The following is a 22,250-nucleotide window of genomic DNA, read 5'->3' on the forward strand; positions in this document are numbered from 1 at the left end:
ATACTCGCCTTTTGAACACATATATGTACTATAACATCATGCACAAAATTCTTTTACTGACCAAAGTCTTTATTTGACCAGACTCGTTCCAGCTTGTTTCTGTGAAACTGCCAAAAACACCAGACCAAGAAGTTGAAGCTAAGGAACTGTCTTTGATTTTGGATGATATAGGCCAGTCGCCCAAATGTACTGCGTTTGGAAGAGAAGTATATTTACCTTTTTAAATGTTTTTCTTTTATATAAAATATGTTAACCACATACTGTTTAGTCTGATATACAAAAAAATGTGATTACCCACATAATCTGATCACTAAAAGAAGTAATGTGTCCTTGCTATGCAAGCCTAGTATGAATCCTGACTTTTCCCCTTTACTGCAAACCACTGATCTCGGAAAGCTTGCCTCAACAAATTTGACATGCAGCACTATCTGTTCTTATAATTTCATAAATATATAATAAAACCAGGATTGCTGGTGAGTTGCAAAAGTATGTCCTACAATACAACTTCATTGCATTAGGGTAAAAATGAAGGAAAATTATACAATTTCAAGCACTTAATCCAGTAAAATGTCCCTTTCTTTAGAAAGAAGTCACAATTCTCGTACTAGGCATACAATACACTTTTGGCCTTGAAGGCTTTTTTGTGGTGGTAAATGTTAATTGAAAATTGTGTTCAACATGTTGGACCCAGAATATTATCTGACTTATTTTTCTTGTCTGTTTGCAAAATTTTGGCTCTTTCCCGCTTACTTTTTTTTAAAAAAACACTAAGATATTAAAGATCAAAAGGCTCTGATTAGATGACCAACTTTATTTGTCTCAGAGCACTAGCAAAAGTCAGGTAATGAAATAACTCTGAATTCAGTAAGCTACATCCCTTCCCTCTTCCTTTAAAAATCTAAACTATATACCAAAAAGAACACCTGTCCTCTGGGGAAAATGGGACCACACAAATCAAAAGAATTAATGTTGGTTTTTGCTCTAATGTTTTTAGCTCTGATGCACAAAAAGATGAGCTAACAGTGCGTTTGTACTCTAAAAAAAGACTGTAAAAATAGCATTGTGGAGTTCCCTGTTTGTTATTCCCAGCTCAGATATAAATTTACATTTTAAAAAACTGTTTTGTTTAGGTTTTTTGGGGAGGGCGGGGGGAAGGTTCCCAAACAGCTGACTTACAAGGTGAGCCTGAAATATAAAAGAGAAGCTATTTGGGGTTGGGGGTGGTCCCTTGGGTTATGTATTGTCACCGGTAGTAAATATTATACAGTTAAAACTTAGCTGATTTTTTTTCATCTGTGGAATAGAATAGAATCAGCTTAAGTGTCAACAGTAGTAGTGACAGATATAGGCTTTTACTGTACTCTCTATTCACCCAGACCAGACGTGTTGTGTAAGAAGATGCTGTTTTTAGTCATGTTTCAGACCCTGTGTACCCTAATGGATCCTTTGCTTTTATAGAGCAGGACAGGAGCTACAGAAGCTTAGGAGTATTGCTTTTATTATACCTAAAGATAGGAGGGAGTATGACTGCAAATTCAATATTTGTGTTTTCATCTGCGTTTGTTCTGGAACAAAATTAAGTAAGAGCTCCTGGTTCTGGCATAAAATTAATGGAACTCTTGGATTTTTAATAAATAGTACTAAACTATTTTTCTATATGAAAAAGGAATTTGTGCCAGTATCCCAAACAACCATTCATATGCAACCTTATAATAATTGCATATATGCACAAAGCAAGAGATTCCACACATTATTTTACCCGTGTATACTTCTCTGGGATTGCATGACTGTAACTCCATGCAAAGCTTGTCCCAGGAAGTGGGGGATATATTGAGTAGTTTCTTGGAGGGTGTTACAAACAAAGCAAGTTTTAAAAAATCTTTTAGGCTGTATGAGTTTATATTAGCTGTATTAAAATGGGGAGCAGTAACATCTCACTACATGCAAGCAACTCTCATCGATTAGGGTAATGGCATCTTGATACAGACCTGCTTAAGAAACATGATCAAAGGCCCATTTGTTGTGCTCCAGTTTCAATATGAATCTATATCAAATACAAAGTCCTAACTTGCTGTATTGCTGTAACAGGGTGAATATGTGGCATCAGTGCGTGGCCTTCATCTCCTTGTGTGTTTTTTCAAAAAGAAAAAGGTTAATAGGTAAGACTAACGGCTGTAAATGTTGTCAGCTATGAAACCTCATAAATATGTATCTGTATGTTAACAGGTCAGCTGTATGCAGTTTATTTTAGCTCCATCAGCATCCTTTGATACCACTGATTCAACTGCAGATCATTGCATGGCCAAATGGGATTCTTCATGAATGACTTCTTTTTCATTTCTGAAATCCTAGCAAGTGATGTTGAGTAACTGCTCATCCACCGGCAGATTCTTCAAAATTCTGTTCTGGCAGCCCCCCTTGTTCAATGTGTGTCTGAGGCTGCTGTGGGGAAACAGAGGCAGTTTGGGCTGCAGTGCCATCATTGATTTGTGGGATGCCAAGCAACTCTTAGCCTAGGCCCAGGCGATAGTGTCATCACTTTTCTATTGCTGGATTGAAACAGGGACTTAAATTATGATGTTTTGTGTAAGGTCCTGAGGAGATGTAGATGCTGCTGCTTTGTTGGGGGGAAGAATCTAGCAAGCTAAGTGGGGATGGTGTCTGTCCTTTTCTTGGGAGGGGTATACCTAACTTTTGTCAACTTTCTTGTAGTTCAGGAATACTCTCAACCAGTTGCTCGCTCCTTGGAATCCCATGTGCAGTCAGAAGTATCTTTTAATTTGCATTTGTGCAGTGATTGCTCTGATCTTTTTTGACATAGCCCCAGCTGCAAGTAGACTACATATGAAGACTATTGAGAAGCTTCATCTAACATTGAACTCTAATTAAAACGACTCTTTAATTTTTGAAGGTTTCCTTTAAGTGCAACAAGTAGAAAAGGCACAAACAACTATTTTACTTGTGTAGCCTGTCACCCTAAGGAAGACTGTATAGCAAGTGGACATAAAGATGGCAAGATTCGTCTCTGGTATGTTAAACTTGACAGCTCTCCAGCTAGCATTGATTTGACATTATAATAATAGAACTTGAGCATAACGAGTCATGAGAGTAGGCACAGGACTTTCTGCTTCACAGTGGTGTTCAGCCATTGACATAATTGGATCTCTGATTGGATCTAGCACCCTCCCTTACCATAGTCAGAAGTGGCTCCTGTAGAAATGATTATAAGTAAGGGTCTATTGAGGATAGCCATCCAGTGGCTCTCAAAGCTGTAAATTATGACTGACCTCAAGGCTGTCTAATTTGCACATGATCACAAATGGAAAATGTGCCCTTAGCTGCACCCTGCAACTTTAAAACTGAAGTGTTTGAATTGGGCCTGTGCTGTGGATGGAGGTTAGAGACTTCTGTACGAGGTTTTGGGAACCCCAGTGAAAGCATGATGGGAGTTCATATTCAGACAAAGCCAGTCAGTGACTAGCAGAGAGGCTAGCTCTTCTCTCCTGAGTGGTTGTGTAAGGGAAATGGACAAGAGAATTTGAGAACTAGCAGCCAGTAACAGCACTGCTTCAGTGCTCCAGATCAGGGGTTGTTCTTGCCCCAACTGGCAGCAATTCCCTAGGGATCTTATGCCTAGTGTGTAGTCTGTGCCTCTTCCTTTCCGTCACCTGAACATACAAGAAAGCCGCACTGGAAGGATTATGATAGATGTTAGTATATTTATTTTACATTTTATTCAATTTGGCATGCCCATTTTTGTTTCCTTACAGATTATTCTCTCCAACACCTATTCTGCTACTAAATTAAATGTTTTCTTCCTAACAGGAGAAATTTTAACCACAAAAGAGAGTACACTTTCTCCACACTGCACTGGCACCACGATGTAGTCATGGATCTAGCTTTCTCTGTAGAGGGTGAGTGCAAATGTCTTAAAGTGCAGGAAGAAAAAAGAAACTGCTGAAGTTTGGAGTCATCCACCTATGAACAAATATTTAAATTCTAGGAATGGATTTATGTCTCCAGGAAAGGTTTTTTGAGGACTTTTTGGGTGGAGTAATGGAAAGATGGAAGCAGTTGTGGCTATTTTGTGTGCACAGCTGTATACTTTTTACAAAAAAGCAAGGAAATCAGATGTGTAAGCATGTTTCGTGCCACTATTTTGGCTGGCAGACATGACTTCAAAGATTTTCCTTCTTTGGCAATGTAAATCCTAAACCAACTGTCACCTTTATTATGCAACAATCATCTTGTGAGGAGATGGGGAAACCTAAGTTCTTGTTGGAGTCAAATCCAAATTTAAAAAAACAAGCCAAAGAAATCTTATCTGGGCCCACGCTTTACTTCCTTTGAATTTAGTGGAAAAGCTCTTGTTAACTTTAGTGGGAACATGACTCATCCCCAGAGTATTGGTCTTGCTTCAAAGCCTTTTCCCCCAAGCAGGAAGCATTTTGCAGTATTTAATATTAAATAGAGAGTTTCTATGGTGTTGTAACACAAAAAATAGTTGACTGCCCCAAGAAATGAATGAAATCAGCTGTTCCCAAGATAGTATTTATTAAGTGACATTTTGATGCTTGCAGTAGCAGTGTTTGTCTTATTGAGTCTGAGAGATCAGATGGGCATGTTAAGAGATTTGAGCCATTTGACCAGTTGTGTGGCAGTGATGTGTAATTTTTTGCTTGGGACATAATTTAAAGAGTTTAAATATAGAATTAGTCTCTAGATATCATAGTGACAAGCGCAGTAGAAATATATAGATGTCAGTTTGGAATTGTTCCTTTACCTACTGTGGTTTTTTATTGCATGTAAGGCACCAGCCTGCTGAGTGGTGGGGTTGAGTCTGTACTGGTTCAGTGGCGTGATGGATCAGATTGTAAGAAGGAATTCCTGCCCCGTTTGGGATCTACTATTGAATACATCTCAGCCTCACCGGATGGAACTTTCTATTGTACCTCTCACACAGAGAACAGTAAGCCCAAACCTATTGTAGTAGTATTCATTCCATAAGGAATTCATGAGCCATAGATTTATTAGAATATATGAACTTAAGATTCACTGTTCGGTATTGTACACAAGTTCAAATCTCATCTGAAAGAGTAGATGTTTGATCTTTTATTTCCTATGCTAGCAATCATTGGACTTTGTTTACAAATTGTGGGAGCTTGTAACTTAGTTTTTCCATCATTGCAGTTGGTCCCAAAGATTCTGATAAGCTGGTACTTTTTCTTTCTTGTTTCAAACATTCTTGTGCTGCTGACTTTCCATGTGATTTTCAATTTAATGTTTAGTGCACATATATATGGTGCATTTGTAGCTCATTAAGTAGTAGAATGACTTCTTAAAGATTAATTTTGGGTGGTGCATATCCTGATTTTTCCAGTTGTAGAATATAGCTAACTGTTGCTGTTTTACATCACAGAAGCCTTTACCTTGCCTTGCTAATGTATATGTATTTGTACATTCAGAAATAACAATCATACATAGCAACCTGAGAGTTTCTGCTGTAATTCAAGGATTAGTCAAAGGTACGTGCAGTAAAACAATTTTTCTTCTGCTTAGATGGCTAAAGACATCCCTTTCTAACTTGGATCATTTGCTATTGCTCTTCACTGCAGGCAGTGATGTCAAGACTGGTTTGGTGGTTGATCCTAGAACTAAAGCTTTGGTTCTGAATGGAAAACCTGGTCATCTGCAGTTCTATTGTCTCCAAACTGACAAACAGTTGTACAATGTAAGTTGATAGACTGGTGCTGTAAGTTATACACTTATGTGACAGAATTACACTTGAAATATGATGTAGGTAAGAGAGAGTAGTTCAATGGTTATAGCATAAGATTGGAATCAGTAGAACTGTGTTCTAGTCTCAGCTTTGCAACAGACTTCCTCTGTGACCTTAAGAAAGTCGCTTATCTGTGCCTTGACTTGCAGAGCTGTACTGTGGCAAGGATATTACACAAGTTCAAATTATTGTACTGTATAAACGTAGTAGGATTTGAAGATTTGAATTGATTCCTTAAAGTTATGCCTTGAAATGCTAATCACAATTTTTATGGTGGTGGACAACTTGGAAGTGAATGTAATAAGACTGTCAGAATCTACAGAAAATGCCCTACACAATGGTCATTGGTGCCTTTATATGCTAAATATTGAAATCAAAGTGTATTTTGGTGTGTTGTCACATCTTCTGTATTGTGGAATCTACATGGCCTTTGCAGATATTTCTCATGTATTAAGGCCCATGTATTGGCAATCAGTTTCACTGTTCAGTATTTCATTTAGTTTTCAATGGTCCTGATAATTTCCAGAACATCTTTCCTTCTGTAGTGTCCTTTTTCTATGACTGACTTCTCCAAACTCTCTCTTGACCTTTAAAATTAATTTTGCTCTTGTGACTCTCCAGCTCGATATCGTGCAGCAGGAATACATCCATCAAGTAGGTCTAAACCAGGTTGACTTGGTGAAGGCTGCATTTAGTGCTCGAGGCAGCTGGTTAGCAACGGTGGAACAGCGAGAAGAAAAGGAAACTGAACTTGAATTACAGATGAAACTGTGGAACTATGATGAGCAAACACAAAGGTACTGATAGTTTATAGTCAGCCCCTAGGTAAACCACAAAATATTTGACTTCTTGTTAAATATTGTGCAAATGACTGTAGTGTCTACATTTAAATAGCACTCTCGTGTATGAATTATCAGTCACGCTTACTTGAATTGTAGTTCTTGAAATTAACAGTTTAAACAAGTTTGTATACTTCAGTAGCCATCAGGTTTCTTTACATGTTAATACCACCTCTTTGAATCTGTTTTGTCACTCTAATCTATTATACCATCTGGCCAGATATACTGTATAGATAAATATGTAAAACCTTGAAACAGCACCCCAATGCTAATACTCACCTGGTCTTCCAGGGTCTGGATTTGTTAATCTTCTGGACGCACATAAAGTTCACTTTTTTTTCTTGCTTATTTAGGAGGGGACTGGATAGATGTTACACAAAGTTGTTTGGCACGATAGTTATGGGATTGGAGTTTAAAAGTGAAATTTAAATGTTTCTATGTAATAATAATTTTCCATGTTGATCAAGTGTTAGCTATTAGAAGGGGTGCCCAGAGCTTAGGAGGAGCACTTCTAGTAGGTATATCTTAGGAATCTAAATAAATCAGAATTCTGTTCTCCAAATTACATCATAATTTTGTGGGGGGAATGCAGGAGAACAGACCTGGTAAACTAAATGTGAGATTATGTATTGGCTGGTAACAAAACTGTCTTCAAACCACTTCTTCTCCCTTTTCCAAACCACCATCCTCTTCCTTCCTTCCCCCCCACCCCCCAAAAAAGAAGCAGAACACAAACCTGTTGCAAATTCAAAATGACATAAAATAGTGAATTTAGGTTTTTCTCCCCTATAGCTTTACTCTGAACACCAGAATAAATATGCCACATGAGGATCATGTAACAGCTCTGTGTTTCCGTGACACAGATGAATTGGAAGATGGAACTCCTACCTTGGTAACAGCTGGGAAGGATGGTCGATTTAAAGTCTGGGTGTTGGTGGATGACTCTGACTCAGAGAGTGAGTATGGCCAATATGTAATTTGCTCTTATTCACCACCTGTTGAACATGTGAAAATTGTGACTCCGCTCTTCTCCATCCATATGCAAGTGCACAGGATCAGAAACAAAACAGAAGTACTGCATTCTCTTCTGTGCACCCTAGTACAGAGCTCCATCACCCTTTTGCATCATTTCCCATAGTTAGGAATGTAGGCAAGTTGGAGGTGTGGTAGGGACATGAATGCACAGATCCCACTAGCCTAAACCCTACACTAGTTGTTCTCAACCAGGGGTATGCAGAGTTCTTCCAGGGGGTACATCAACTCATCTAGATATTTGCCTAATTTTACAACAGGCTACATAAAAAGCACTAGCCAAGTCAGTACAAACTAAAATTTCATACGGACAAAATGAGAGGAATTTTTCAGTAATAGTGCGCTGTGACAGTTTTGTATTTTTTTGTCTGATTTTGTAAGCAGTAGTTTTTAAGTGAGGTGAAACTTGGTGGTCCACAAGACAAATCGGACTCCTGAAAGGAGTACAGTAGTATGAAAAAGTTGAGAACCACTCCCCTACACAGAAGGGAACAGTGACCTCCATCCACTGCTCATGAGAGTGATTACAGCCCAACCTTTACTTTGTTGTTGGAAAGGAGGTTTTGTTTTGTTTTGTTTTTTTCTTTGGGCAAAGTCCTCTTATTCAGAGGTTGCTCATGAGAGCAACACTTGGAAAGGTGGTATCCTTGTTTAATTGACTTGATCTGTTGCCACATAATGGAAAATACTGTCCTAGTACAGTATCTTGTAGTTAAATTCTTATCCGCTCTTGCATGCAGATATTAAACTGCATTCTAAATGCAGACAGAACATAATTCTGTGGATTGTATAGATGAGAAATAATTGAAGACTCTTCACCCACCCGAAATCATGTTGACTCATTGTAACACACAGTAATAAAAGATAAGGACTTCATAAGGGTATGTAACGTGCCATAACCCTTCCAACCCACAGATATGAGGGGCTCCCCATTAATGCACTTCCTGGCACACTTCATTTTGACGAACTTTCCTGACATTGGTGTGTCAGTCTTCATAGGTTCTCAAATATGGTTTTTGACAGCAGCCTTTCAGTGATCCGCTTGCAGTTTGGTTATGTTCATTTTGTTTTAATCTTCATAAATAAATATAATTTTTTTCTGATACCATTAGACTACACAGGTTACCTTTTATCTTTTGGTAGTTTCTGTTTGCCTTAGTGAATTTCTCTGAGCCATTGGATTTAGCTCTTGTACAATGCCTAAATATGCCACGGTGAATATAAACAAAGATTCATATTCTTATTGCTAGCACTTACATAGATATGTTTATGTACTGAAACCCTTGTTACACATGTTGATGAACTTACTTACTATTGTGAACTATTAAAGGACATTTTGGCAACTTACACTCATATCTAAGTACCAACATGCTTTGTTTTCTAGGGTTAAATAACCTTAATCCTCAACTAAATCCCAGTTCCATGAGTAAACTCTCTTTGCTCTTAGAAACTGTGTTGGAGGGAATGCGTTCCCACTGCCCTGACTTGTCTCAATTCCTAACTAACTGCACAACCAGGCTGCAGCCAGTACTAACTGGGTATGAAGTGGAGAGGTGGATGGGGTTTAATGGTTCTTCCTGCACCCACCATGAAAGTGTTTTGAATCCACTAAACAAGTCCCTCTTGCTTTTGCATCCTCCATACATACAAAGGCTGTATGGAGTTCAGTGTCATGGCATGCATGGGAGTATATAGCTGCTCTGTCTTTGTGTATTTGCATTGTGTATTTGATCTTGTATACCTGGGAACTGAAGAGGAAAGAGCTGCCCCGCAACAGTAGATCAAAAAACAATACAGTGATTTATTTATTGTATGTGTAGAACATCCCACTGGCTTATTTTCATTTTTAGTAAAACCGATTTTTGTGTCTTGTCCCTTTATATCTTGGTACTTTGCCTTCTAGAGAAACAATGTAAAAGCAAAAGAGAAATAAGAACATGTAATGAATATCTATTTCTGCAACTTGTAAGCATAGTGTAAAGTATAATACTTTTTTTTAAAAAAATAATCTACTTTCTGTATTTTACCACACCAGCCGTTTATTTCAAAATCAGTTGAGAGAATATATTGTTACTGTGGAACCAACTGGGGAAATTCCAAACAAGTTACTTGTTTATCATTGAATAAATCAGCTTGGAAAGAGATAATTCCTGTTTGTTTTTATGGTAATTGATGATGATGGGAAAGAGATCCAGAAGAAGTTGACAGTTAACAAGGAAGTTTGCTGACAGGTTACTATATTGTGCATGAAGCTTAAAATTTACCTGTGTGTTAATCTGGTTCAGTGAAAATCAAGTATAGGAAAGGACACTTACATTTTTAGAAATAACCCCAAGTGTCTTTGGCCTGAAATGTCCAATACTTTTTAAGGCTGTACATTTTCATTGATAATATTGACCTGCCTTCAGTATGGTGACAGGAATTAAAATTAGATCTTTCTAGCAACCTCTTTTTTTAAAGTTACATTTAATGTAGTTTGCATATTGAACAAAAACATGGCAGTGTGCAAATTCCATGATGTGTCAAATTAGTGGTTCAAGTGCAGAACCTAAAGAATGCAACGCTTGCTAGGCGTTTTCTGTACTGACATGGGTCAGATTTTTTTTAAAAACCCTACAAAAATGTACAACTTTTTCAAATATAAATAGTTTTGCTTAGAGAATCTGAATAGTATCTTAACAGAAGTGCTACTCAATTTCATTTAGAAGTCTTAATATAGAAAGAATTAACAAATGTATTAATGGTTCAATCTAACAGAACAAATTATGGGATGGAGCTGTGATTTTGTGGGCAGCTATCACAACTATCCAGCTACTAACTGCTGTTTCTCAGAAGATGGCTCTTTACTTGCTGTTAGCTTTGAAGAAACAGTCACTGTGTGGAACTCGGATACCTGGGATCTTATATGCACTTTCTGTCATCCACCTGGAAAAATACAGTATGTAACATTGTTTATCATTTGGCTTTTTACTTTCAAGTTAAGACTACTTAAAAAGGTAATTTCATCTATAGCATTCAAAGAGCACTAGTATGTATTCATACAGAGATGAAATATTTAACATTTGTATAAATCTACTCTGATTATGAGCTTTTAGAGTTGTAGGTACTAAAATATTTGTTACAATATTTATTTAAAGCTGTTTTGCTAAAAGTTGGGCTTGTTCAATAACTTTTCCTAAAGGAAGATCAGTCCACCCAGCTCCCTTTGCTGTTTCATCTGCCCCTCCATCTCTCTTGTGTGACTCCCTTCTTCCACTATATACCCATGCCTACTTCACATATTCAGGACACAGTTACTACTGACTCTCTTTCTCTCTCCTTTATTTCCATTATTCTGCAGGGCGGAGCTGAGGATCAAGGGGTTAAAGCTGATCACCCTCCCCCTTTTCCACACCAGCCCAATCACTTTCCTACTTAAACATGTGCATTATAAAAGAACAGCTTAATTAAAAAATCACTAATACCAAATTAAACAAGTGAACTGAGAATTTATTATTAGTGTGAAACTTTTGTCATTTTGGATCCTGGTTAACCCATATTGCAAAATATTTGCTGAGAAAGTTGTTCCATTGTCCAGTATTGTTTGATTTCAACAGAAGGCATCCTGATGTCTAGACACACAAGTTCTTGATCAGGATAATACAGAAGAAAACCATAGGTCATTGCTGGGGATGAGAGGAGTTGAAATGGAGACTAGGACAATCTCACTTTTGAGTTTCTGGACTTGTGTGAATATACATTTCTGCTTTACCATTCCTTCAATATAGTTCCTGGGTTGATCTAGTTATAAAGATGCCAGGTTGAAAAAATTGCAAGAAATTTGCTTTGTCTGAATCTGGTATCTTAAAAATGCTAAAGATTCACTTGAAGCATTCACTCCATTGAATAAACTTTTAAGATACACACTTTATTCTCCCTTCTCATTATAATACTGTCTTTGAGAGTGCAGTATTTGTGGAAGTGTTTGGTTGTTTTTGTTTTTTACCAAGCAGATCGGGTTTGGAAAAGTGCTTGTAACTTGAGAAAATAGTTTTTACTACCTTGGCATAGTAATGGGTATGACCCATCATTATTCTCAGAGCTTTGACCCTTTTATCCATTATCCTCCTGTCACATGGGAATATATATTTCTGAGAAGATTGGCTAATACTGTGAAATTTTTTCTTGGAAGTACTGCCTGTCACAGGTGGTGCTCCTGAGAATGGTGACACAGTACTGCTATCAAGTACCTAGCCTGCTGAGGTGTAACTATTTGCAACAAACGACTGAAAACAAATACTGAGTTATGGCCATCTTAAAAGGACACTGTCAACTTAAAAATGCAAAACTCAATCTTTTTGACCTGTTGGTGTTCATTGAACACTTTAGGACGATAACTGTAGTTCTGTGAATTTGTCAGCATTTTGTATAGTTGGTCAGTTTCACGTTTTCCTCTGAATAGTCAATTTCCTATGGGTCTCTCACAATAGGGGAAAGAAATTTGAGCAATTTGTGACTGTAAAAGGACAGAAGCTGGCAGAAAAATTCAGGGACAGGTGTATTAACCACAGCTATGTTAAACTCACTTTTTAAAAAATTGACCAGCTTTTAGGTTAATGATAAGTCTGTAATCTATTAACCCAGAGAATTTTTTTCTTGTTAGCTATGATAGAACCTTTATGGTCTACATAGTGGTGCAATGGTAAATTTTCTGCAGACGGTTAAATATTTGGATGGCCTTAATTGTATGTATTGGACAGCTATGCTGTAATTAAAGAGGAATTATCATTTACATTAGACCTAGAATAACTAATCCTTTTGAAACACAAACTTGGTTACTTTCTGATATTAATATTAGAAATGTCATCACACAAAGGCTTTTTAAAGACACTTATTTTCTCTTGAAGTACTAGAAATCAGGATGCTACTTAATTGTACTAGTGCAAGAGAACCAGAAATTAAAATTAGAAACAGACCAGCCTAATTTTACTCTCCAATCTGAGGAGATATACTAAGGAAACCGTATTAATGGTGAAAAGTAAATTAGACTAGTAAAACTGAAAAGGAGAGAGAAAATCTGTAGTACTGTTTAGTAACACAGGTAGGAATGCTTTATACGATTTTTTTATTACACTGTCACTTCTTTAACACCCATGATTGATTAACAGCTTATTGTGACCAGTATGGAATCAGGCTTATAATGGCATCTCTTTGAAAGTAGGGTGTTTTAAAGAATGTTGTAAGTGTCCATAGACGCAGCTGCTTTTTGCTGAGATTTTTTTAAAGATTATAGCGCTTTTGAGCCACTAGAGAAGGATCTAGAGGACTAAATTTTGCAGTTACAGTAGTTAACTGAGTAGAATTTGGCTTAATTTAAAAGGATTTAAGATTTAACGGAAAGCGTGCTTGTGATTGTAATGGTAATTTACAAAGATAAACAGAAGATCTAAGGCTTATTAACTTTATTTTGGCTTTTATTAACCTAGGAACCTGTGTTTTGGGAGACTAAGTTGTTCCAAATACCTTCTTGGCACCACCGATAATGGCTTTCTTTGTTGCTGGAACCTGCTCAGTTGTGCATGTAAGATCGATTTTGTTAAATCAATGAATGTTACCTGCCAGGGCAGTACTGATAATAGTTAGCACTTACATTTTCAGTGTGACCCAGAATACTTTGAGCTTTGATTCTAAACTGACCTGCCACTTAACAGCCTATGGAAGCATAATAGAGGTACTTTACATACTTCAGTTCAATGTAACACTGTAGACCAGGGGTGGCTAACCTGTGGCTCCAGAGCCACATGTGGCTCTTCAGAAGATAATATGCTGCTTCTTGAATTGGCACCGACACCGGGCCTGGAGATACAGGCGCCAACTTTCCAATGGGGGGTGCGCGCACGCTCGCTGCTCAGCCCCTGGCTCTGCCACAGGCCCTGCCCCCACTCCACCCCCTGCAGAGCCTCCAGCTGATTGGGGAGGAGAGGATGCTGATCAGCAGGGCTGCTAGTGGGTGGGAGGTGCTGGGAGCAGGCGGGGCGGGGGGAGCTGATGCGGGGCTGCTGATGTGTTACTGTGGCTCTTTGGCAACGTACATTGGTAAATTCTGGCTCCTTCTCAGGCTCAGGTTGGCCACCCCTGCTGTAATCCCTGTTTGCTTTACTAACTGACACTACACCATTGTAAAGCCTGCAGCATTCCTGGCTGAAATGTTTACGCTTATATTTTGACTATTGAGGAAATTTTCTGAGCTGGAGTATGATTAGGCTTGGAATGATTAATTTGTATTAGTAAATGTCAGTAAACGTTGATTTCATCATACATGCAAACCGACAAAGTTCTCATCAATAATAAGAGAAATGTAGATAGGCAAAATGAGAAAAATTCTGCTTGAGAACTTATTAATTTGTTTTAAAGATAGTTACTTCGTATATTTTGCCATGTGATGTTGACAACGGTTATAAGGATAACTTTTTTGAATCTTGATGTCTGTTGTCACCAGATAATTGTCTTACTCTCCCATAATTTCCCACAACTGAACATTTAAATCAGTAATTTTAAAAAGCTTAAAACCTGCAGTTTTGGGTACATTCACAGGCGGAGGCTGAGTACAACATATGAGAATGAGGTTAACAGCTTTCTACTGGCTAGAGAAATATCCTGTCAATATGCAAGGGTTATTTTCCATCTCCTTTTTATAACCTACAAACTAAATCAGGTTGTACTGAGTAGTCGTTTGGGGAAGAGTAATGAACGGGTTTGGGATAGCAGGATTCCAAACAATATTGTATGCTTCCTTCTATCCAGTACAAGTATGACTAGATTATGCAAATCAGAGCCTTTTTTTTTTAAACCCTCAGGTCCAGAGTGTGTGTGCACAGCAAACTCCAACTGACTAGATAATCCTACCCTTTTTCTCTTATACTGGTATAGCAGGATTGATATAAATATCTGTTTTGACTCCCCTGTGAATATTAAAGTTTGAGTCTTCCAGGCAGAGGTATAGCTACAGGTGTGTGTTCGACATTTGGCTTCTTATTTAGTAAAACATCTAGCTTCCTTTCATGTCTTGTGGTTTATTTTTTAGTGGAATGGAGTGCCCAGCTCAACGTCATGGTGCTGCAACCTGACCCTCTTTCAGAAAACATTGCTGCAGTCTCAAGGCTCTTGGAAGGTTCAGACCGTAAGTACAAAGGTTTCCTTCGCTAGCAAGAGAGGGTGAAAGCTGCAACACTGAAAACATAGCTTCTAGAAGATTGTATTTTTATTGTTGAAGACCTGGGGTTTTTTTGGTTGGTTGGTTGGGTTGTGTTTTTTAAAGTCACAAAATAGACTGTAGTTCCTTAAATTTTGTCTGTGTAGGAAACTGGGCCATGTCTGATACCAGCAGGTAAGTAGGGCTCCCCTGCCACCCATCCTTCCCTGAACACAGTTGGTTGCTACTTTGGCAATGCAAATATGGGTCAGTCACTCTTTCTGCATGGGGTGTTCTTAGTAGGGATGTAAAATGTTAACCAGTAAGCATTAGTCTTACCGATTAACCTGCCTAAACCGTTAATCCCTGGGCCAGCCAGTTTTCCGGCCCTTTAATTGGTTAACGGTTTAAACGAAATATGTGTAAATCTTTTTAACGGTTAATTTTTTAAACTGTATTTACATCCCTAATTCTTAGTCCTTTCCACACTACCTAAATTTAGGGGGGCATTTTTCACTGTGTATAATGTCTAATGTAGATAGAGCCTTAATGCAACGTTTTTAGTTCTTTTGCTTTGCAGAGAGGTTTAGTTTCTGTTTTTGCTCTCTGGCTGGGAATACCATGAAGGTAGAATGTACATTCTTGGGGATGGATGCCGCCTATCATTCAGTCACACATTATCCATCCAATTAAGGATAACTGCACACTGAAGTTGAGGGGAGTCCCATCCGGCCATCTTTAGCTATGACATGTGGGGCCTTGTCGAGCCCAAGAAGGGTGGGAAGAAAATGCTTTTGTTTATTAAAATTAAAAAAAATTGTTTTGCCAGTGTTTGTATTTAAGCCAAATGAGCCAAAGCCATTCTGTATCCAGAGAAATGTCTGTAGAGAGAGAATCCAGTGGGCTGTCTTCATTCCAAGAGATGTGCCTGAATCAATTGGCTCAGAAAAACACCAGTGGTTAAGCAGATCTCAACTTTACTTCCTGACTGGAACACAGGTAAGAAGTGACAGGCAGGGAAGGGGGAATAAGAGAACTGTTGCTTTAAAACTTTCATGCTAACTGCTGATCAAGCAATAAAAATCCAGGCCTCTGGTAGTCAGTGTAATGGGCTTCCATTTATGAATTTGTTGTTGCTTTTAACCAGCATAAGGTATAATGTGGTCATTGGTTTTCAGTTTCCAAAACAGTCCAACTTCTTCCTTGATTACTTTTGATTCCACTGCCTCAACTGGATGAAAGAGCAACACTACATAATCTGGGGATCTATAAAGAAAATTGACATTATTGCCTAACACTTATCAGACTACCTTATGAACTATTTATTGCTCTTTATGCAAATATTTTTTTTAAATCGTTAAATTATTAAATCCAAAACCTACTAGTTGCCCCCAGAGTTTTGTCTTTCCTTCCTGCTCTTCCCCTTTCCACCCTCCATCTCTTGGTCTCTGACTTTTCCCCTTCATTGTTTTGTTGTGGTTTCTGTATGAAATATGCTGTGGGGAATGTATGTCTGCTTTTATTTCACTCAAATGACAAATTTTCGGACCATGAAACTATTTTGTAAATAATACATTGAAGTGTCGTTCCACTCCGTAATCTGACTGCATCATTCTGCATGTTCTAGGATCTACTGACATTTAGCACAAAGTCCACAGAAGAAAGGCTTACACCATCAAGTAAACAGGTATTTTTACAGTTGTTCTGATAGCCGGGCTGTGCAAAGGAGTTCAAAATTCATTCAGTTGGAAACTTATTTGTCAGATCTAAATTCTCTTCTGTCATAAGTGTTCAGATGACCTTGACATGGAACGAGAGGTGCTAATCTAAAGATGCAGTCATGTTTAATTTGATTTTTTGCTTATTTTTTAGCAGTATTGCTCCTTTTATAAAGACTTATTAAAAGCTGAAGTAACAAATGGCTGTCCTTTCTCCTGGCAAAAAAGTGTTGCATCTGTACTAAAAAGCACATACCTTAAAAGAGGTATCTTGGTATTTTAAAGTGCTATTACTTCTCAATTGGCATGGCACTGCAGCTGTTTAAAATCTTTAGTTTTCTGTGTTAACTATTTTCTTGTGTACTTAATAATGGAGATGCTGCATTCTGTAACTTCTGAAAATGCTTTTTAATGTAGAGCTGGGAAAATGCAAAAAATTGACTTTGTGCAGAAGTCAATTCGTGTTTTATAAATTACACATACAGTAGAACCTCAAAGATATAAACACGAGAGTTAAGAACTAAGTGGTCAGTCACATGCCTCATTTGGAACCAGAAGTATGCAGTCAGGCAGCTGCAGAGACTGGAGGGGGGTGGGGGGAAGCAAGTACAGTACTGTGTTAAACGTTAACAACCAAAAAAAAAAAGGAAAGTTTTTTTTAATAAATTTGACAAGCGAAGGAAACTGTTTTTGTGCTTGTTTCATTTAAATTAAGATGGTTTAAAAACAGCATTTTTCTTCAAAGCTGTATTTAATATATCAGTATTCAGTTGTAAATTTTTGAAAGAACAATAACGTTTTGTTCCGTTACGAACAGCCTCCATTCCCGAGGTGTTCGTAACTGTGAGGCTCTACTATAGTCATATTGTTAATGGCCCTTTGTTTGAGTTTCATGGAAAGTGGAAATTTGATTAATCTTCACGAGCATTAGTGTTAAGTGAATTTCAAAATTATATGAGCAAGTATTGAGTGAATTTAAAATTCATATACAGAAAGCTTTCGTACTAGGGGCAGGTTTATACTAGAATCACTACTTTGGCACAACTGCATTGGAGAGCATCTCCTGCCGACATAGCACCAGTGTGGACAACGCTTAGGTCGCTGTAACTTCTTTCACACCTTTAGGAGTGCTTCCATACTCATTGAATCAGAACAAAAACAGTACCACTTGATTAATTTGATCAATCCCAATTAAGCAATGCATATCAAAGTTCAGATAGCTACTATTCACAGTCACAATCTAAAACAAATCACTAAGACTTAAAATAGACTTCTTAAAACTATATTCATCTGTTTGAGAAAATAGTAACTATTCATCATTTATTCTGTACTCTTTAGTTCAGTGGTAGTGATACTAGTCTGAGAAGTGACTGTGTAAAACTGCTGCCATAGGGTGTCTGACTCCAGATCCAGGCTGCTAAATTGACAAAGTGTTGGGGAGGTAATTCTAATTTCTAGCCCTGTGTATACACCTGGAATCTGAAAGTCAAGATGGGTTCTTTCTAGCTCCATGCATCAACATGTATATTAAAGGATACATTGTTAGAAGTTAATTTGATGCATGAACCAGTATAGAATCTAAATGGCTTTTGTAGTTCCTTGGAGCTGTACCTCTGCTCCCATATAGGGGTAGGGAAGATGTGATTTAGATTTTGGGGGTTTCCACTGGATTTGTGTGGCCCCTCTTCCTCAACTACCCCTCTCAGATTCCTTGTTAAACTGGCTTTTACAGGAGCCATGCAAGTGGCTCCACTCAGCCCATGCTCCCAGACCTCCTACTCCCTTGAGGATGGGGTCCAAATTGCAGAGGAAATGTGGGTGAGTTACAATGTTAGCTCCACAGCTAACTCCCTTTCTCCCTGTGATCCTCGATTCATGAGCTTGGGTTAAAGGAGAAAGAAGTCACAAAAGTGACGCATCTGAGCCATTAGCAATTATCTTTGAAAAGTCATCGAAGATGGGAGACATTCCAGAAGACTGGAAAAGGGCAAATATAGTGCCCATCTATAAAAAGGGAAATAAGGACAACCCAGGGAATTGCAGACCAGTCAGCTTAACTTCTGTACCTGGAAAGATAATGGAGCAAATAATTAAGCAATCAATTTGCAAACACCTAGAAGATGATAAGGTGACAAATAACAGTCAGCATGGATTTGTCAAGAACAAATCATGTCAAACCAACCTGATATCTTTCTTTGACAGGGTAACAAGCCTTGTGGGGGGGGGAAGCAGTAGATGTGGTATACCTTGACTTTAGTAAGGCTTTTGATACTGTCTTGCATGACCTTCTCATAAACCAATTAGGGAAATACAACTAGATGGAGCTACTATAAGGAGGGTGCATAACTGATTGGAAAATTGTTCCTAGAGCATAGTTATCAGTGGTTCACATTCATGCTGGAAGGGCATAACGAGTGGGGTCCCACATGGATCGGTTCTGTTCAATATCTTCATCAGTGATTTAGATAATGGCATAGAGAGTACACTTATAAAGTTTGTGGACGATACCAAGCTGGGAGGGGTTGCAAGTGCTTTGGAGGATAGGATTAAAATTCAAAATGATCTGGAGAAATGTTCTGAAGCAAATATTCTGTAATTCAATAAGGACAAATGCAAAGTACTCCACTTAGGAAGGAACAATCAGTGGCACACATACAAAATGGGAAATGACTGCCTAGGAAGGAGTACTGTGGAAAGGGATCTGGGGGTCATAGTAGACCACAAGCTAAATATGAGCCAACAGTGTAACACTGTTGCAAAAAAAAAAAAAAAAAGCGAACATCATTTTGGGATGTATTAGCAAGAGTATTGTAAGCAAGACATGAGACATAATTCTTCCGCTCTACTCCATGCTGCTTAGGCCTCAACTGGAGTATTGTGTCCAGTTCTGGGCGTCACATTTCAGGAAAGGTGTGGACAAATTGGAGAAAGTGCAGAGAAGAGCAACAAAAAATGATTAAAGGTCTAGAAAACATGACCTCTGAGGGAAGATTGAAAAAAAAATTGGGTTTGTTTAGTCTGGAGAAGAGAAGACCGAGAGGGGACATAACAGTTTTCAAGTACATAAAAGATTGTTACAAGGAGGAGGGAGAAAAATTGTTGTTAACCTCTGAGGATAGGACAAGAAGCAATGGGCTTAAATTGCAGGAAGGGTGGTTTAGATTGGACATTAGGTAAAATTTCCTGTCAGATTGGTTAAGCACTGAAATAAATTGTCTAGGGAGGTTGTGGAATCTCCATCACTGGGGATTTTTAAGAGCAGGTTAGACAAATACCTGTCAGGGATGGTCTAGATAATACTTAGTCCTGCCTTGAGAGCAGGGGACTGGACTAGATGAGCTCTCAAGGTCCCTTCCAGTTCTGTGATTCTGTCTGCGGGGCCCAAGAGCCGTTGGATGCCAGTCCCCTCTTCACGCAGATAGTGAATTGAGGTAAATCAGCAAGCAGCAAACGTTGATTTAAATAATTTGATTTTAATTATGGTTTGCATTTGTACTTTTTAGTTATTTTCCAAAAGAAAAGTTGATTTCTCATGGGTTGGTAACCATTAAAACATGTTGTTGAATTGCAACTAAATGTAGCCTTTACATTATATTTTGTGCTTCTTTTTGCTAACCAGGAAAATACATTAAATCTATATACACTGATTTAAACAATTATATAGCTTATTGATAAAAAATATAAGAGTTATGTTAGAAAATGGTGAATGATTCATTTGTTATTTACTAGATTAATTTTTTTTACTTGCATTGTGCCAAGCTGTACTTGGGTGGAAATTCAAATTCAATTAAAAATCTGCCAAAACAGAATTTTTTTTTTTAAAGAAAACTACCTGAAATGTGCTGGATACTAAACTTTTTTCTTATCATAGAGTTGAGCAAAATATTTTTCATATTTAAAACTCGATTTATTAAACAAGGGTAATATCTGTAGTTAGTGAATTGAGCTGATTTTTTGGTCGTCATGTCCTTCAAGATTTTAGAACTAATAGATCTCATCCTCTCACACCTAGATGTTCTTCATAGATTAGAAGAGGAAAACAAGTATACCATTTCAACTCCCATTTAGTTTCTTAACTTTGAATGAACAAGTCATTGAACTGAACTAGGGGAATAAACAGAAATAAAGAAAATATTCTTCCTGCACCTGCAGAAGAGGCTACTGTTAAAAACTGGGTTAGCACTACAACAAATTCTGGTTCCAGGTGCATAATCAGTGACAAACCAATCCAGTGGTTTGACTTTCTTTAATATTTGGCAGCAAATGTACTGCTTAATATTTTTGTATTGGATTTAAATGACTTTAATAGATGTATAATCTAAGTTTGGACCTTATCAGTTTTTATCCACCCTGCATGCAGAGGCTGAGGGATAATATGCCCTTGAGTAATTGAAGTAATCAGATCTTACTCAGAATGTGCACAGAAATCAGATCTTTTGAGTAAAAAGGTGCTTTTTTTGTTGTTGTTAAAGTCACTTTTCTGATTATAACTGAATTAAAGTTTAATGTGGAGTGTTAAAATGTAAAATTTAAAGAAGAATATTCACAATATCCAAATGAATTAGGCTGTATCTGAACTGTGTGTTGGAAAATTCTAAACACTTATTGCTGAACATTAGCATTTTGTTAGCTGTTGGCATTTGTATGAGAGAGAGAATTCAGATTCTTGGCCCTGAAATATTGTCCTTTTCTTCTCAGAAAGGAAGGGCTCTTTCCCCTTTTAAACTACCTATTCTGTTTTTTACTTTGCTCTTTTTAGCTGGCAGTAGAGGAGAGTCTCCCTATGACCCCCTTTTATTTGCTATTGGGAAAGCACAGGCATCAACAACAATCAAAAGAGAATGCAGATCTTGGCACAGCAGTTGTCCAGAGTCACTTAGCCCAAGATTCACCTGCAATCAAAGAGGTGAGAGAGAGAGAGAGAGAGTGTGTATGTGTGTGTAATAAATATATATATAAAAGCATGAGAAATGGAACTTCAGTAAAACCTCTGTTTTCTTGTCTCCTCAGCTCCTACACACTCCTGCACATGTGTTGCCATCTGCTTCTTTCTTGTGTTCCATTTTTATTAATTCAATGCTGATATCCAAGGAGAATAAAAGGTAAAAAAAACAGTCAAGGTGGCTTAAATAAGTTTCATATGTCAACTAGATCTTACTTAAGTGTTGTGGCACTTTTCCTATTTTTTTTATTCATTCCATTCATTATCATAGTTCATAAGAATGATTATAATTAAGGTGTCATTGTCTCAGGAAGTGAATACTCTATCTGTAAAGGAGATCATGAAGGCAAAATTTAAATAGTTGAAATTGGGGGAGAGAGGCCCCCACAGGAGTTCCTAGGGTTTTTTTAATTAGGATTTAATTTATTGATAGCATTGCATAGCAAGTTAACAGGATTAACTGGTTTAGCGGTAATATGCAACAGTTTGGTATGTCTGAGGTGTCTTCATTTATGAAGATTACTCCTTTGCGAGATAAATGTATGTTCTTGTTTAATTAAAAAAAAATTATCCATACAGATTGGTGGCCTATGATAGTAATTTTGTAGTAGATTTATTAGTATGCTAAGTACACTGAAGCCAGTGAAATACTTAGCATGCTAAGATTAACCATTAGACACCCTATTCTTGAAAACCTTTCATACATAAGTGTGTACCAAACAATGAATTAGATCTCCAGAGAAACATGGTTGGTTTGTTTGTTTGTTTT

At 37.6% G+C, this 22,250-nt stretch overlaps 1 protein-coding gene across 1 annotated transcript in view; it reads left to right on the forward strand.

The window, feature by feature from the left end:
• WDR75 (WD repeat domain 75) overlaps nucleotides 1-22,250 on the forward strand; it is a 38,633-nt gene that overhangs the window by 14,288 nt on the left and 2,095 nt on the right. The window contains exons 5-20 of the mRNA XM_077829399.1: nucleotides 82-206; nucleotides 2,089-2,159; nucleotides 2,912-3,028; nucleotides 3,826-3,914; nucleotides 4,811-4,969; nucleotides 5,466-5,525; nucleotides 5,616-5,731; nucleotides 6,401-6,576; nucleotides 7,411-7,574; nucleotides 10,408-10,588; nucleotides 13,116-13,210; nucleotides 14,714-14,809; nucleotides 15,651-15,820; nucleotides 16,449-16,508; nucleotides 21,299-21,445; nucleotides 21,550-21,641. Coding sequence (XP_077685525.1) covers nucleotides 82-206; nucleotides 2,089-2,159; nucleotides 2,912-3,028; nucleotides 3,826-3,914; nucleotides 4,811-4,969; nucleotides 5,466-5,525; nucleotides 5,616-5,731; nucleotides 6,401-6,576; nucleotides 7,411-7,574; nucleotides 10,408-10,588; nucleotides 13,116-13,210; nucleotides 14,714-14,809; nucleotides 15,651-15,820; nucleotides 16,449-16,508; nucleotides 21,299-21,445; nucleotides 21,550-21,641 — 1,918 coding nt within the window. The remainder of the gene's footprint in view (nucleotides 1-81; nucleotides 207-2,088; nucleotides 2,160-2,911; nucleotides 3,029-3,825; nucleotides 3,915-4,810; nucleotides 4,970-5,465; nucleotides 5,526-5,615; nucleotides 5,732-6,400; nucleotides 6,577-7,410; nucleotides 7,575-10,407; nucleotides 10,589-13,115; nucleotides 13,211-14,713; nucleotides 14,810-15,650; nucleotides 15,821-16,448; nucleotides 16,509-21,298; nucleotides 21,446-21,549; nucleotides 21,642-22,250) is intronic.

Source organism: Eretmochelys imbricata, chromosome 11 (genome assembly GCF_965152235.1).
Source record: "Eretmochelys imbricata isolate rEreImb1 chromosome 11, rEreImb1.hap1, whole genome shotgun sequence".
NCBI classification, from domain to species: Eukaryota; Metazoa; Chordata; order Testudines; family Cheloniidae; genus Eretmochelys; species Eretmochelys imbricata.